The sequence below is a fragment of the Coffea arabica genome, chromosome 5e (genome assembly GCF_036785885.1).
Source record: "Coffea arabica cultivar ET-39 chromosome 5e, Coffea Arabica ET-39 HiFi, whole genome shotgun sequence".
Taxonomy (NCBI): domain Eukaryota; kingdom Viridiplantae; phylum Streptophyta; class Magnoliopsida; order Gentianales; family Rubiaceae; genus Coffea; species Coffea arabica.
In genome coordinates, this window is record NC_092318.1 from 52,453,055 (window position 1) to 52,469,789 (window position 16,735).

At 36.7% G+C, this 16,735-nt stretch overlaps 1 protein-coding gene across 1 annotated transcript; it reads right to left on the reverse strand.

Moving 5' to 3' along the window:
• Positions 1-1,806: 1,806 nt before the first annotated feature.
• LOC113690284 (autophagy-related protein 18f) lies at positions 1,807-8,064 on the reverse strand. Its single transcript, XM_027208123.2, has 8 exons — positions 7,717-8,064; positions 5,273-5,731; positions 4,777-5,199; positions 4,167-4,394; positions 3,232-4,059; positions 2,969-3,135; positions 2,330-2,692; positions 1,807-2,006 (listed from the first exon to the last, which is right to left on the reverse strand). The coding sequence occupies exons 1-7, from the start codon at positions 7,924-7,926 to the stop codon at positions 2,332-2,334; spliced, it is 2,676 nt and encodes an 891-aa protein (XP_027063924.2). The 5' UTR covers positions 7,927-8,064; the 3' UTR covers positions 1,807-2,006; positions 2,330-2,331.
• Positions 8,065-16,735: the final 8,671 nt, after the last annotated feature.

Genomic DNA, 16,735 nt, shown 5'->3' on the forward strand with positions numbered 1-16,735 from the left:
AAGAAGAGGGATACTTGCTATTGCCTATGGAATTGGACGAAGTTGATGACCTCAGCTCTGATCTCGGCTCTGATCTCGGCTACTAGACTGATCTCGGCTACGCTCACGAACTTGGCAAGTCTCAGATGAAAATGAAAGGTGTGAGAAGTGCGGTGAGGGGGACCCCCCCTATTTATAAGGGTTTGGGGGGGAATTCGAAGAGGCGGCAAGAATGCGGAAGGACGGCCACGTTCGAATTCAAAACGCACGCCTCCCTCTCTCCTCATTAATGCCCCGTCCTTTCAGCTGACACCCTCTGCACGAAACGTCCCACTACTTCACGACGCGACGGTTACCAGGGATCACGTCCTATCAGCTGATCTGCCCACGTGTCACGTCCCCGCATTTCTCGGAACAATTTCGGCACTCCGACTCTTTACGACTTCGGCCCAAGGAAGCCTTGGTACCTCCCTAACTCGGAGCTACCGAGGCTTGGGGGGCTTATTGAGGGTGCTCACCTCGGCCATCTCGCATGCCCGAGGTGAACTCACCTCGTCCCTCATCGGAGCTCATCCGTGCCCTTGGGCATACCCCCTAAGCTCGGCCATCTCCCCAGCCTACCGTGTAGGTGACCTCGGCAACTCCACCTCAGCTGCACGCTGATGACGCCAAGACACCTGACATCACCCGGGATCAGTGCTTTATCTGAAAAGCACTGTCACACTTAATGACCACTGCGAAGGACTCCTCGTCACCCTGTCCAGGCGGCTACAGTGTCAGAGTCAGGCCACCTGACAGGGAACAGAGCCGTAATGGCAGGGCATGGGTCCCACCGACATAAGACCTCCGTCCTGCCCTCCACTCTCACCCTATAAATACCCCACACACTCCCAACAAGTAAGCAGACTGTTCATTCTCATATACAATTATCTTTCTCGTTCTCATACTAACTTAATCGTCGGAGTGATACCAGGGGAGAAGCCCCGCCATCCACTTCGGACAAGCAAAGGTACACCACCTCATCTCAGAGAGGACTGATCTAGGTCGGTCTATCTGCGCACCAAAAATCACCTCTTCAACGACAATTACAGGAGTTGGAAGGGACAGATCATGAGTTCCAGTTAAGCTTAGAGCATAACTTCCTGTTTTTATCACAAGCCTGAATCCTAGTCCCAAGCCAAGTTGCTTGTGCTCAGATCTTTCCAGTCCGCTGGAAAATTGCTGAAGCTATTGCTCCTCCACGAGTTCTCTTGCACTAATGCCTGCTGGGGCAAATCCATATTCCCAGTTACTCAAATAGAAACTTCTCCAGTCCTCTCCGTTTCCTCCATTTTTTGTCCCCCCGAACCTGTGCAGGGTGTTTAGATCCCTTTTACTCATGGTTGATGTATGTTTTGGTAATATACATGTGGTTTTTTATTAATTTTTTAAGGTTACATTTCTCACTCTTTTTTTTTTTTAAGCTGGATTTTGCATCTAAAATCACTCTGCCTACATGTATCAAGCTTTTCTAAAGCATCTAACGAGAGCATAATAAGTGTTGACCCATGCTACTGGAGTAACTTAAATATTCCAGTCTAAATTACAAAACATCCAGAGGAACTTTCGTCCCCCAGTAATGCCATTCTGCCAAGTTGAAGCCAACCTCGGCCCAATTCGGAGCTGAACTCAACGTCTGAGAACGCTACTGCAGGATGTTTTAACAAAATGCACTTTTCCCTCTTCAAAGCTCGGGGTTATATGAGAAAACACCTACTTCAAAACATAAAAACGCAGGAGCCGCGCATCACTAAATAAGATTTAGGTAATGCCCTTGAGAGCAAAAAATGCTGTAAGATGATGCTATTATTTACAAATCGTAACTAGCCAGCATATGTTTCGAGTCTATTATATACAAAGTTGCAGCAATAAAACAAAACAACACATTATCATCAATCCTAGATCGCAATCAAAGCCATTTGCCTCGCTCTTCTGAACATCTTCACTATCATACAACGTTCCAGGAGAATAAAAGAATAGCTTCACACCTGTGGAAATATGTAAGAAACTATAATTTCAACTGCATGGGCAGAAAAAGACAGCCAATTCTTTTTAAATTTGCCTATAAACATGGTGAAGTAGGATGAAGAACAATTTTTTAGAAGCATGAATGCAGCAACAAAAAAAAAAAGACTGCCGCATAGCACGCAACACCAGAATTAATTGATGCACGTGTCAAAAAGACCTGGGAACAAATAAACAACATGAAGAAAGAAAGACCTCTGATAAGAAGCTGGACTTGGCCAAATGCTTGTGTTATCAAACAAGAACAAAGACATCAAATGCAATTTCAGAGCAGGAAAAAAATTACCTTCAAAGAACCACATCACCACTACCTTCAAATTGATTCTCCGATGTCAGCACACCTATACTATTATTTACAAAGCTAAATTGCGTCTCTGTCACAGAGCTCTCTCTATTATTTACAATCTCAAGCCGACCATTTGCTTTGGAGTAATCAGCAGTATTTACAAAACCCTTGGTTGTGTTTGTTGGCACCTGAAGACCAACCCATCCTGTTTCCTCAGCACCATTGTGCAGTTCGGTCACAGCTAATCCCCCACTCATGGAATCTAATGAACCAGAACTGCCCATGTAGGCAAGCTTTCTGTTCTCAGACATTCCAGATCTCTGATACAGCAGTTGTCTATCCTTGCTGTGATTTAAAACTTGCCTGAATAACAAGAGATGCGTGATTCAGAAGCACTGGACGAAACTATACCAATTTATACTGTCAGAAAGAATTTTAAAACCATATATACAAAATCATACTAATCCAGACCTCAGCCAAAACTTATGCTTACAGAGTAAACTACAACATATCTACACAAAATCATTAACAAAAGCACAAACTGGATCATCCTGAATAATATGTTTCTACAAATAACGCAACAAAACCAACACAGCTCAAAATAAAAATAAAAAAAAATAAATAAGCATCTAAATGCACCTTCCAGGTTGAAGCTTGGGAGCTTGAAGATATTCAAACACTGGAACTAGTTCTTTTGAACTCACTTCAATCATTCGAGTAGGTATTCTTTCTATCTCAATCTCTCCTTCAAAGGCACTCTCCTCACTCGTATTAATGCCATCTGTTGCCATGGTCTGAAAATATATCTGTCGAGCAACAATACATGAATAAAAGAAATCTTACACGGCAGATATGCAAAGCAAAGGTAATCTTCACTCATTGCCAACAAAGCAAAAATGTACCTCAGCTTTCATCCACAATGGAACCCAATGCTGATGCATTTGCAGCTCTGCTTCAGATATATACAAGTGGTATTTTTCCTCAGAAGCCATCTTATCCTTCGAGACCGTGTTTCTGGCCTCAGAGTAAACACCCTTCTTTCTGATTCCTTCTGGAAATACCTTGCTGCTATCGTAATGTCCATTCTCACCATAGATATCAACATTCTCATCTCGCTCTTTACAGTTTTGTTTATGACAAATATTCCACTTCCGCATAGCCTCCACCACTAATTTTGCATCATTCTCAAGACACGGGTCACGTCCCATGCCTAGTTCATGCATTGTCGTCAGAGAATCTAAACCAGAAGATACCCGCATTGCATATTGAATCAAACAACCAGGAGAAGAGAAAACCAGCAGGTGACAATTAGTCTTCAAAAAGCTGGTATCTAAATACGAATCACTGCCTTTGTAGTAATGGAAAGCAGCTGCAATAGCCCCAGCTGGAGAATTCATCCTTCCAGAAGCAGCAGCAGCAGCACCAGTTACAGTGTTTCTCCAGCCATTATTTCCACTCCTTATTCGGCTCACAACAGAGAGTGTTACAGGAGGATCAGAAGTACGAAAACACTGCTGATCATAAACCTGTGCTCCAGAATGTGGAGTTGAACAAGCTGGTGATCTCATCATAATACCTAATCCACTGCCTTTTGAGCTCAAACAAACATCAGCAGATTGAATTCCAGATGAACCAAGAAAAGGAGATATTGCGAAAAGATGACTTGTCCCTCTGGAAGAACTTATCAAAATCCATTCACTGTCCCTACTAAAACAGATATCTTGTATAACCTGAAAAGGAATTATGAGAAAATGGAAGGCATTAACTAACATGTCAACAAACTAAAAGTAAAATCATTATCAACAGTATGAAACACCTATAGTACAACAGCACTCACAGCATTAGTAAAACCACGTTGCAGCCTGTAAAGATGAACATACGAGGCCCCAGAACCAGCTCCAGATGTATCTCTAGGTATTATTCGAAAAACATTAATGTTATGACCATGAACCGAGGCTGTCACCAAAAGAGTACCAGTGGGATCAAAGCATAATGAGGAGATGGGGCTTTTATGTGCCCTAAATTGAGTGATAAGAGTCTTCTCAACAATATCTCTGACAACTACCTGTCAAATTGGAAATGGAGAAAGTTAGCGAACAATATCTCAAGCTGTGAATACCTATTAAAACACAATCAATGCACTATTTCTCCAGAAAAATTATATTAAGCTGAGAAACTGAAGCTTGATACTGATGCTATTATTTACCCGACCTATACAAATCCAAAATGGTACAAAGACATGAAAGGCAAAGGATCACCATTTAACCAAATGCATCCAAACCTTGAAGGACTAATAGAACGCTAGCTACTATAAAATATATGCCTTCGTGTCTCTTGAAGCAAATTAAGACTAAAAAGTAGCATAATGTGTGATAACTCCAACATCAGATTTGAAGTCAGATAATTAGCACCATAACTATATTCCTATATGAGAATAAGGAACATACCATTCCATCATTTTCCACATCATGCAGTTGGGAATTAGCAACTCCATGCCCACTCAGTCGAGGACTCCCTGATTGTGAATTATTTCCATCAGGCAACAGCTCAGAATAATACCTGGAAAGCTTCTTACAACCCATATCTCCAAGAGTCATTAAACCAGCGGCTAGCTGTTTGCTTGATTCTTTTGCATAATGTGCAACCAGGCTCCCATTTGATGCAGGACTAGGAAATCTAGGAGGGGTAAGTTGTTGGGGACTGACATGTCCAGAGTTTGAGTTACCTACTGGACTCCCACTATAAGCCATCCACCTGGGACCCAGTGCAAGAGGTCCGAAGCCAATACATCCAGATCCACAACCCAATGGAATGGGATTTGTAAGAATATTATAATCCGTTTCCAAAGTTGCAGCATCAAAACAATGTATCTGTGATTAAATTATAGCAGTTAACACATACAGAAAAAGAGTCAACCAAAGCAGCTTAAAGAACCAAACATACCTGTGATGCTTGTAGAACGGCAATGATTCTAGAGCTGCACCTTACTAAATGAACAACTGATCTGAACTTGAGCTGATGCACATAGGAGTGTGATCTCAAGGAATAGAAACAAACAACAGTAGGCACACCACTACAATTTGGTAACTCATGCCCATAATGGATGGTCCCACTACGAGAACTGCATTCCTGAAAGTCACTGCCTCCAGGAAAGCAACCATCAGCACAAATTAGGAGCAGTGGCCTACTGTTAGCGAACTTGTCTCTGTCCTGTTTTGAGGCCAACAGTTTTGGTAATATTTGCATGAATGAAACAGGACCATCCTGCCTCGAAACCAAGTTATGCACATTACTCACATCTTCAACATCCCAAACCTGGAAACCATTCCGAAATCCAAGCAAAAGGACTTGTCTAGTGATGTGCCCATCACATTGTAAATTGTCAAACGCAGCCCAATGCACCTATATCAGTAAAACAGGAAATGTATAATTAGACATCCCAAAGAGTAGGCCTAATCGGGTAAATTGAAAATCTAAACAAATAATAAATGAATTAGTCATCTTGATGTGAGTTACTCAATGAGGATAAGAATTACCTAAATCTTAATTAGCATCACATGCATAAATTGCAGGAAACAAAAAAAAGTATAATTATTTTCCAATAATAATCACTAGCTATGGACCGAAATTTACAACAAGCATTCACCGATACATTGATAATAAGGGAAACCCAAGCAATGATACATTTAGAAAATTTAAACTGTAAACCTACTATAAGGTCCTAACGGAGCAATTTCACTCCAGCACAAGATTCAGCAGTGTTAGCTGCACTTGGTTGGCCTATATTTTTTCTACAACAAACGCAGAAAAAGAACACTAAGATTACCTTTAGCGTAATGCAAAAACCATCCAATAAAAAAAATCCAATTAAAGTTCTTTACTTATCAAATTGAACTCTACCACTCCCCAACCACCTAATGGGTAGAGGAAGCGAGGGCTCACAAAACCTTGGAAACTACCATAAGCCATCCAAACGAGTCCACATGAAAACCTCAAAATAACATGTGAACAGGAAACAATAATTAATGACATGTGCTAAGCCCCTTGAGAATGAACTGCCCAACATTATAGATTTGTCAACCATGTGCCAATTTCTGTCGGATTATCGACATGGATCAATGACCGCCAAACGACAAAATAACAAAATAACAGCAACTGCTCAACAAAATTAAAAAGGTCCACATTTGTCGGGTAGTAAAAACATAGCACCTCACACGTAAGCCCTCAGCCAGTTGGCAAAGTATTTCGATATAAGTCAACAAACAGCAGCCACGCAGCAAAATTATAGCAGAATATGATATGATACGAACTAACTTTTCACAAGCGACAAATACTTCTTTTTTCAAACTGTTTCAAGCTAAAGTTTTCTTCCCATAATACATCACAACCAACAGACTTTTGCAATGGGATTGATCTCTATTGGCTGAAAAGTAGAAAACATAAAGCATGGTTTTTGACAAGTCAAAAACTTCCATAGTGAGGTATAATGTGCCATGCAAGTTTAAGCCTCCCATCTCACATTCTGAAGAACAAAGAAAAGAAAATGATAGGGAATGTAACAATATAAATGTCCAAGTACAGCTATACAACCCCATAAGTACAAGATACGGCTATTTACTGAGACCTGCAGTTGGGGAACTTCTCTCTCTATGATAGGGTGGGGGTGGGGGGGGGGCAAAGAAAACCATTTACTTGCTTCCTGGATATGAAACAAATTATGAGTGGAACTGCAGGAAAAGTTGCGTTTAACAATTATCACCACCAAGGACAACAATCTTTTTCCAGGAAAATCATTTACAAATTAGATACTACTCCATGCAGTTGCAAACAATGCCCAGTTCGCAACTTCTCAATCATTTCCAAAGAGTGGGTTTATAATGAGAAGTACTAGAGTGCACTCCCCGCAATTTTCAAGCAGATCCCTATTTCCACAAAACATTAGATAACTCATTTAGTCGAAGAATCCACAAAATTCTCATCCCTGAAACAAAAATGCATTTGATTCAATAACCGACCAAATTCTCATCCTTTAATATAAAAACAAGTTTGGATCAAAAACTGACAGAAATCTAATTCTTGACACCAAGAATACATCAATCTCAAGTACCCACACAAGCTATCCATTCATGGAAATAAGAAAATCACAAATACATCCAGATGATGCCCACTATTTATCAAACAGCTAAATCACAAACTCCAATTCCCCAAATGAAAGGACAATGCTTTCATTTCAAGATCCAACTTTTGAACCCTCAGCGATATCAAGCTCAAAGTTCCAAACTTTTCCCATTAAGAAGCTGGAATATCCATCAAAGAAAGATACAGCTAATCTTCAACACCCCCACCGCCTCCCCCCCCCCCCCAAAAAAAATCATTGACAAGAGTACCTGATCATGGAAGGAATCCGAGTCCCTCTCCACAATGGCAGAAGCAGCTGATGCAGCAGACCTTACAGTCGAAGCAACAGTGGAAGCACCAGAAGAAACAATCCTTAAGTAACTGGAAAGAGCCTTAAATGAAGTAGGAATGAAGCCTCCACCACTGCTGCCGCCGCCGCCGCCGTTTCCACCACCTGGTTTCTGGCCATCATTCCTCATCTCCCAAGACTCTCTCTACTGATAGAACCCACGCCCTAAAATTTTTCTAGCAATTTTTTGGCTTCTCCGCACTAGTGAGTGATAATAAGCAACTCCTCCTCTGCATGACGCCGGTTTATATAGTTGTACCACAAAAAACAACTTGTATTGCCCCAATAGCCTCGCTCTCTCCCGACTCTCTACTCCTCCCCCTGCTCAAACGTGTCTTCATTTTCCACTCCCAACTCCGAAAACATCCAAACCTATGCAACAAAATCTAACGTCTACACCCCCTAGTTATCCTACTCATCAATGCATCCCAACAAAAATTCTTCACTCTTTATGTTCTCCTTCTCCTTCGTCTTCTTCTCTTTATTTGCCTTTCCTCCCCACTTATCATCCAAGCCACGCGCAAGCACAAAATTTCCACCCCCACACAGACTCTCACACAGTAAATACTTTCAAAACACCAACAACAAAACTTCTCAAAAACTCTTTTTGTTGTTTATGTCATCACTGCAATCAACATATATACAAAGTTTCTATGATTTCTGTACCGCCACAACCTAAGTTTTAAAAAAAAAGATAGGAAATTAACAATTTTTACAATTAAATAAAGAATTTGTAGAAATGAATTAAGAAATTAAGGAGAAACTCAAATATAATTGAATAGTTAGGGTTCTGTTATGGGATTTTGAGAGAGAGAAAGAGAGAGAGAGAGAGAGAGAGAGGAATTGAGGAAGAGGGGAAGATTGGGCGATCGGATAATGAATAGGGGTGAAGAAATAATAACAAAACTCATTGATTACGTCTCTCTCTATTAAAACTAAAAGTTTATTATGTATTTCATTTTTTTTTTTAAGTTTTCTATTTTTCGATTTGGGGCTCTCTCGTGTCGTGGACGAGTTGAATACTGTGTGGAAAAGAAAAATACAAACCTCTCCTCACGTCTTCTCCGTCACCATGCGGCGTCAATTTTTTTCACTGTGCGATTGTCCAAATTTGGTAACAAAAAGTTAGGTCCTCCCGCTTGCATTTCCCTCCGTACCCTCATCTCCTGTGAGAAATGAAAATGAAATAAAATTGAATTAGTGGACTTGATATTTAGGTGTGGTTTGGGATGGTAGTGGGTTTGTTTGGATACAACATTATTTGAAATATTATTTAAAATAATTACTGTAACACTTTTTGTGATCTGATGTATGTGAGATAAAAAGGTGATTAGTAATATAAAAAGGTGGGTTAGGAAATGTGTTTATAATGCAAACGAAATATTATTTGGAATCATTTTTCTATCAAAACAAACCGGGTGTTTTTAATAAAAAAATATTTTTAAATACTAAAAGTACTTTTAAAGTATTTGGTAAATATCATCTCGTAAAATTAGGAGTAGAATTTTTTTATCTTGAAAGCAATTTTAGCAAAAGTTCCAATTTGGTACTTTTAGAATACCTTATCTGATTTTAAAAATAAAATATCAAATTTAATCATTTTATCCTATATTATGAACCAAATAAAGAGATAAAGCTTTTAAAAATTTTTAAATTACACATTATCTAATACAATGAATACTTATTGAATTATATATCCAAACAATATATTTAAAAGTACTTCCGTAGTTAATAAGTACTTTTATTAAGAGTTCTACTAGAGAAGTACTTTTCAATAAACTACTGTAATCTCAAACGAACCCTAAATTAGTGTGTTTGAATAGAAGTTTATTTAAGATAATTTTTGAAAAAAAAATATTGTATCATTTTTTGATGCGACATATATAAAATAAAAAATAATTTATAATATATATTTATAATTAAAATAAACTATCCAAACAAACTTCTGTAATATCTTTTTATTAACACATTACAATTATCTTTTTATCATATATATATATCAATCGTTACACTATATATATATATATATATCAATCGTTATTAACATATTATTTTACAAAAGTTTTAGAAAATATCAATCCAACCGGGACCTACGATGCTGCCGTTGATCTGATTGGATATGGTAGAACGGTAGGGAGGTGAGGGAGTAGTGAAAGAAATGGGGAAGCAGCGCAGAATGCCTAAGGAGACCACTAAACGACGGGAATGAGGGTAGAATCCGACGAAGAAGATATCGAGGGGTTTCTTGCGTGGCAAGTATCAAGTATGTCAACAGTCGTCTTAGCCGTCGGCGACAGTATACATATGAACCTTCAATTGGTCAAAACCATGTAGAGTATTTATTATTGCTACTACTTGCAAGCATCAAATTTGAATTTCGTCACTTGACTTTTTTCTATTCGAGTTCTAAAACACTTGTTGGGTCTTATTTGCATAAAATTTTTTTACCGTGATCACATTTTTTAAGTATCTTTTTATTTTAAATATATTAAATCATTTTAATTTTTTTCATAAAAATTCAGAAAATGTCAATTCAAATGAGACCTAAAATATGTCATAAGTAGTACTTTTTTTTTTTCGAGGGATACTACTTATTAACACATTAGGCACTGCACATAATTTCAAAGAGTAGCTAATATGATTATTGTTCTAAGAAATTTTTTTCTGTGTTGATTCACTCATTGCAAATCAAACGAATTCGTATGGATTTTACTATCCAATTTTAGTGTAATTACTAATGACTACGTTTCCTCAATGTTAAAATTTCTTTTCAGTATCACAAATTATATTTAGAAGTATTAACTATAACTCAATTATGTTGACTCGTGCAAACTTGTCCATTAATAACTCGGCCAAATCCATCTATTAATTTTGAATGAGTCTAAATAGATATTCAATTAAACCCATTTAATTTATATGTAGGGTTAACTCGACTCACCCATTTATATTTATTTAAAAATAATTATACATTTAAATTTAAATTTAACTTTTAATGAATGTTAAGCATATAAATTCAAATTTTTTACCAATCTAATAACGATACAAGATTGTTATTTTTTTGTCAAATAACATGCAAAAAAATAGAACAAAATAAATAAAATTTTAAATGACTTATATAAATGAGTAATTGGGAATACCCATACCCATTTATTAAATGCATATAAATTCTAATTTACTTATTACCCAATTATGACCCATCCACACCTACCTGAGTCATCTATTTTGACACTTCTAGTAACTTACAGTATATTTTCTTCTTGTTTTCCTACACAGACAATATGGCAATAATTACAACCAACGCATTCAATGAAAACAAGAAGAGGAAAAAAAAAACTACCGCAGATTATTAACCCTATGGAGTGCAAATGAAATAAGTAATTGACGATGGAGATTGCTTCCTGGAAAGCAAAAATCTCGTGATCGATGACGGGTGAGTTTGTGTTGGCGTCTATTTGGCAAGTTGAAAACGTGCGAAGTCAATTTGATGATTTTCATGCCAAAATCAATAGCAAAAACGCGCTAGCCATCCATTCAAATCCAGAGTTCGGATTTGCTATCAAAACAATCTCTATATTTTTTTAATTATTTTTTTATTTCATATGTATTAAATCATTATACTACTTTTTCTACAAAAAACTACAATCCAAACATACCTATTAATATTTCAACAATGACAAACGAACTCGAGTATGATGAAATTTAGTTGATAACAATGAATTTTTTTTAATAAAAAATTATGTGTTCAAATCTCGTTATTTATGTAAAAACCATATTAATGAATGATCTAAAGAGAGTACATAATCTTTTCCTATGGTTCTGAGAGTATAATTTGATCTGTCATGGTAATTGAAATCGAATTTATCCAAACTATTTTTTCTAATACCAAAACGGCAAAAAAAAAAAACCTGTAGGGGCTATAGCCTATTCCTTTCTGTCTTGTTCAATGGAACAAGGGAGATAGTTCACCTGACCAAGGTGGCTGGCTGTTGGTGTACTAACTTCATCCGATCAAATATAGCAGCTAGTGTCTTGGTTAAATATTAGCGAAGAACCATAAATCTTTTACTTGAGTAGTGGTAAACAAGGACCGTGACAAAAATTTTTGTCTGGATTTATTATTAAATTAATACAAGTAATATTGAAGCTTGACGAATCATCTTCTGACCTCATCCTCGATTTTCCTAAATATTAAAAGACAGTAGTGTCAATATAGCATCTCGCGGCGAAAACGGGGTAAAGGGCAAAAGATGAGAAAACTGAAGGGTAGGCTTGCGGTGCACGCCAGCACGAGTCGGCGCAGCCACCCCAGGAGTTTCGAGTTTCAACTGCTTTTCTTTCGAGAGTCAAAAAAAAAAAAAAAAAAAAAAACTGCCTTGATGACAAATTCATTAAACAATTACTTATAATATGTTTAAACTAATATTTACCTGAAAGAAAAAAAAAGGAAAAAGAATAGTCGGTTTATGCAATAAGGCTGCAGGAAGAAAACCCTTTCACGTATCGGGTTTGGTGTAAATTGAGCTTGAAATGAATGAATTATCTCAATTCAGCAGAACCACAGATTGATTCCTTTTTTCTAAATGTCTAAGCTCAACCCTTGCGTGTGTGTTTATATATATATATATATATATCCTATCAATTCATAGCAATTCATAATTCATAGTAGTAGGGGAAAAGTTGATGGTGGATGCCAAACCTTTATGCCTTTTTTATTCACTCTCTCTCACACCTTTGTTTGGATTGTATTTTTCTGAACTTGTTGTAAAAAAATTATTGTAACGATTTAATATATATGACGTAGAAAAGTAATTGAAAAATGTATTTACGGAAAACGAAAAAATTGCAACCCAAACACACCCAACTTTTTATCAGCCACCATGTTTACGATGGCTTCAGCTTTTATTTCTACTTTTAATCCAAAAATTTTTGATCGTATGATTTTTAATTTTTATTCCTTTAATTCTATAGCTTTTTTTTTTTTTTTTGGGTTGGTTTGGCGAAGTTGGAGGACTTCGAATTTTGAACTAGTACTGAACTGTTTACATACCCCAAGTCCAACAGCAATGAAAAAAAATGATGAAGAAAACCTTTCAATATTCATTTGGAAAGGATTCAGTGCATAAAGAAAAGCAAATAAAAGAGATTCGATTGTGTTTTTATTAAAGGATTTTGTACTGCACCACTTAAATGATAGTACCTGTACAATTGTTTGGATCGTAATCTTTTTCCAAAAAAAATTTACGTTTTTCATAAACATATTTGTTAATCATTCTATCTCATATACATCGAGTCATTATAGTGTATTAATGGAATAAAAACTTTAAAAAAAAATAAGCAATCCAAACAAGTGAAAGGTGAAAAGGATGGTTGGTTCAATTGTTCCAACAATGGATGCCTAAACAGGCATCATCCTTCCTCGAGTTTCCCTTAATTTGGACCATTAGGCATACCCTTAATTACGAATTGGACGAGCATAACGCCTTCTCAACATGTATCTACTCAATATGTGATGACAAATCTGGTTTTCTGGAAATGTTTGGACAGCTTGTACAAAATTAGTTATTAGCACTTTATAGATCTTGCAAGAGCACTTTACGAATGATTTCCTTGTGTTATTTCATATTTGGGACACGACATAATCGCTTCTTAATGGCAACTGATACGGGCCAAGTTTCCATCACTGGACTAGGGGGTTCTGAATACAAAATGAAATCTTCTTGCTGCTGCATTCCCAGTTTCGCTAAATATAAATACTCTACAACCAAAGATCAACAGATTTTCCAGGAGAATATACCAGAAAGTGTTTGTGCCTTCGTGGAGGTCGTGTTTATATATTTTTTCGAGTTTCCTACTTCCTTTATTTTTCTACACCCGGAGCTGGATTTGTTTTCTAAATATAAGGCAGCATTTGTTTGTTTGATTGGCAGGATAGCTTTTTGTTTGATTTTAGTTCTAGGACGATGATGGATGGTTTCTTTTAGTATAAATGGGAGTTTTCGAACCTGTGAAGTCTTGCATTGTTGACCTTTCACTTACATTCTCTCTCCTGGCTGAATGCATCCCATTCTTCCCTATAGGTGCTTAGTTATTGGATTTTTTTTTTTTTAAAGTGATACATACGGACCTAGTCGGTATAGATGACCTACTTTTTCATGAAAGGTCGTGTTTTCAAATATCGCACTGTTTATGTGAAAACCATATTGATGAGTAAGAACTAGCTTGTCGAGATCCATCAATACGTATGCCTTTTTACCACAGGAGCTATTAGACTGGTTTTAAACTCAATGACGCCCTCTCCCACACCAACTTCAACATTATTGCTTTTAAGTTATTAAATCCTATACCTATACATAGAGGTGTCGATCGCAACTTATTTGTATTGACTTGTCATAGGTATGCAATGCATTTTGAATGGATTTAAAATTTTAAATAGATGACTCGCTTAGGCCCACTTAATTAGTTGGTAGTGGGTTGACTCCCCCCACCAATATATATCTATTTAATAATAACTATATATTCAAGTTCAAATTTCGGTGGGTATTAAGGGGATACATTGAATTTCTTACTAATTTGATCATAATAAAGTATTGTTATTTCTTATCATACAACATGCGAGAAAATAAAAAATAAATAGAATTTTAAACTGGTCATAACTCATAAATAGGTAATTGATATGCTCATTCTCATTCATTAAATGAATATAACTGAATTTATTGAATAAGTATATATAGATTGACCCAATTATATTCATTATTCAATTATGATCCGCTTGAATCCCACTCACATATTTTGACATCTCTACCTGCATGTAAATATGAATAAGGAAATGAATTTAGGTTCTGCATTTGTTAGCTAGTGACAAGATCAAGTTGCCAATCGAACGACAGATTCCTTAAAGAGTAAAAATTAGTCGAATAACTAAATAGAGTGATATGTGAGGGGAAAGAAAAACAGAGTGATATATGGGAGCTAAGGCCCCGTTTGGATTGCGATTTTCCTCAGAAAAATTATTACGTTTTTCGTGAACACATTTTCCTATCACCTTTTTATCTCGCATATATCAAATTATTACTGTAATTTTTCTACAAAAAACCCAGAAAAATGCAATACAAACGGGGAGATAAGACAATGGGCGTTAGATGATGGTCCTTGATCATCACATCCGCAGCGACGGTCTGTCAAGGAAAAGCTAGCACAAGTATGAAAAGGACTTAAAGTGGGCCACTTTGAATACTCACGAGATTGGTGGACCTAAAAGTTTACCAATCAAGGCAGGTAAAGTCCTATTGAGCCCAATTTGGCCGAAGAACTGTTGAATTAATGTTCACATCTGTTCAAGTGTCATGGTCAAGTCCCAAATTGCCCCGGCAGATCATAGCAGCTGAAAAAATTGTACTTAGGTTAAGTAGATTCTCCAAAAAAAAAAAGAAATCAACTAATTCTTTCATTGAGTAAACTATTCGGTGCATGCAGGCCTTGTTACGCATTCTGGAGCCCAGCAAAACAGTCTAATAGCTGTTAGCTTCTTGAGGGAGAGGGAAACTCATATCAAGCCTTGGACCATTAAAGGGGCTGAGGATGTAAAACTAGTGTGGCAAGGTTTCATTTTGTTTTCTCCGGCCCATAATAGTTTATTCAGGTGGCTCCCTCAGCAAGCAAAGTCTGATTAGGGCAAAATGCGCTTGATTTTTCTTAATTGTCACGTCCTTTAGAAATGTTAAAAGTCAGCTTTAGCAATTAAAGAAGGATTTGCCCATCACAATCATGTCTACGGACGATAGAGATTACGCCTTGAAGAGTACATTATCACATTTAAAGGAAAAAGTGCATTAATCACGAGCCATATATTACTGATATAAAAATTTAACTCCTTAAAATGAAAACGAACAGTTTTAGTTTCTAGCACTAAAAATGCTCTTATTTTTTGTCCTTCGACATCTTGTCCTACCAAATTTGATTGGAATGAATTACGGATCCATCAATTGCTCCATATTTAAAGATTAAACTTGGCAAATCATTCGTTCGAATGGTATAAAATAGTTACGGAGTACATATACGCACCTGTTTTGTTGTATTTCTGTGTAGACAGTTCATTATACTACCTGATAATGATGGGATGCCATTGTTCATGCTTATTAAGCAAATATTCTTTCAACTCTCAAGTGGAATCAGAAGAAAAAGGATTAAAGCAAGTAGGAAGCTTTAGGTGGTCCAATTCAAGAACAACTTTTTTTACGCATCTTTTGTTTCCTTTCCTTATCAAATCACCAATTTCCTTGTCAAATCACCAATCCCCATCCAAAGCTACTGATTTCCTCCGCTCTTCCACCTCGATGTTTAAAGAATTTCCATCGTCAATATATTCTATTCTAATGTTTAATTAGTGACCTCATGCATCCTACCTTTGCTTAGGATATCAATTTTCCTGCTCATTCGATTGACAACTTTTGCACCGGCATCACATCCCTTTTTTCCTCTCTCTAGTCTTGGGCCTTTTTGCTTCACCAAGTTACCATTAATTGCCTTATGCATGAATTGTAAAAAATTCCAAACTTAGTTGTGCCACTATGACACAAAAATTAATCCCCTCTGGATTGCATTTTTCATGATTTTTCATGAAAAAATTACTGTAGCGATATGATGTATGTGAGAAAAAAAAATAATAGAAAAATATGATCACGAAAAACGACGCAATTTTTTGACAAAAAATAACAATCCAAATAGGCCTAAAGTTAGAACAAACAAAATGCGAAGTGTGAATATGCAATTAACATTTTTCTCTAATTTGCAATGTATGAATTTCTCTACAGGGGCTTCTTTTAGATCGTCATCAGCATTTCACCTTGCCTCTAGATTGGCGGAGTGGTAAAAGGTGGAAAAACAATAATAAAAATCAATTTTTAACTCTCACTATACTTTATCGTACCTTAAAGTAATCC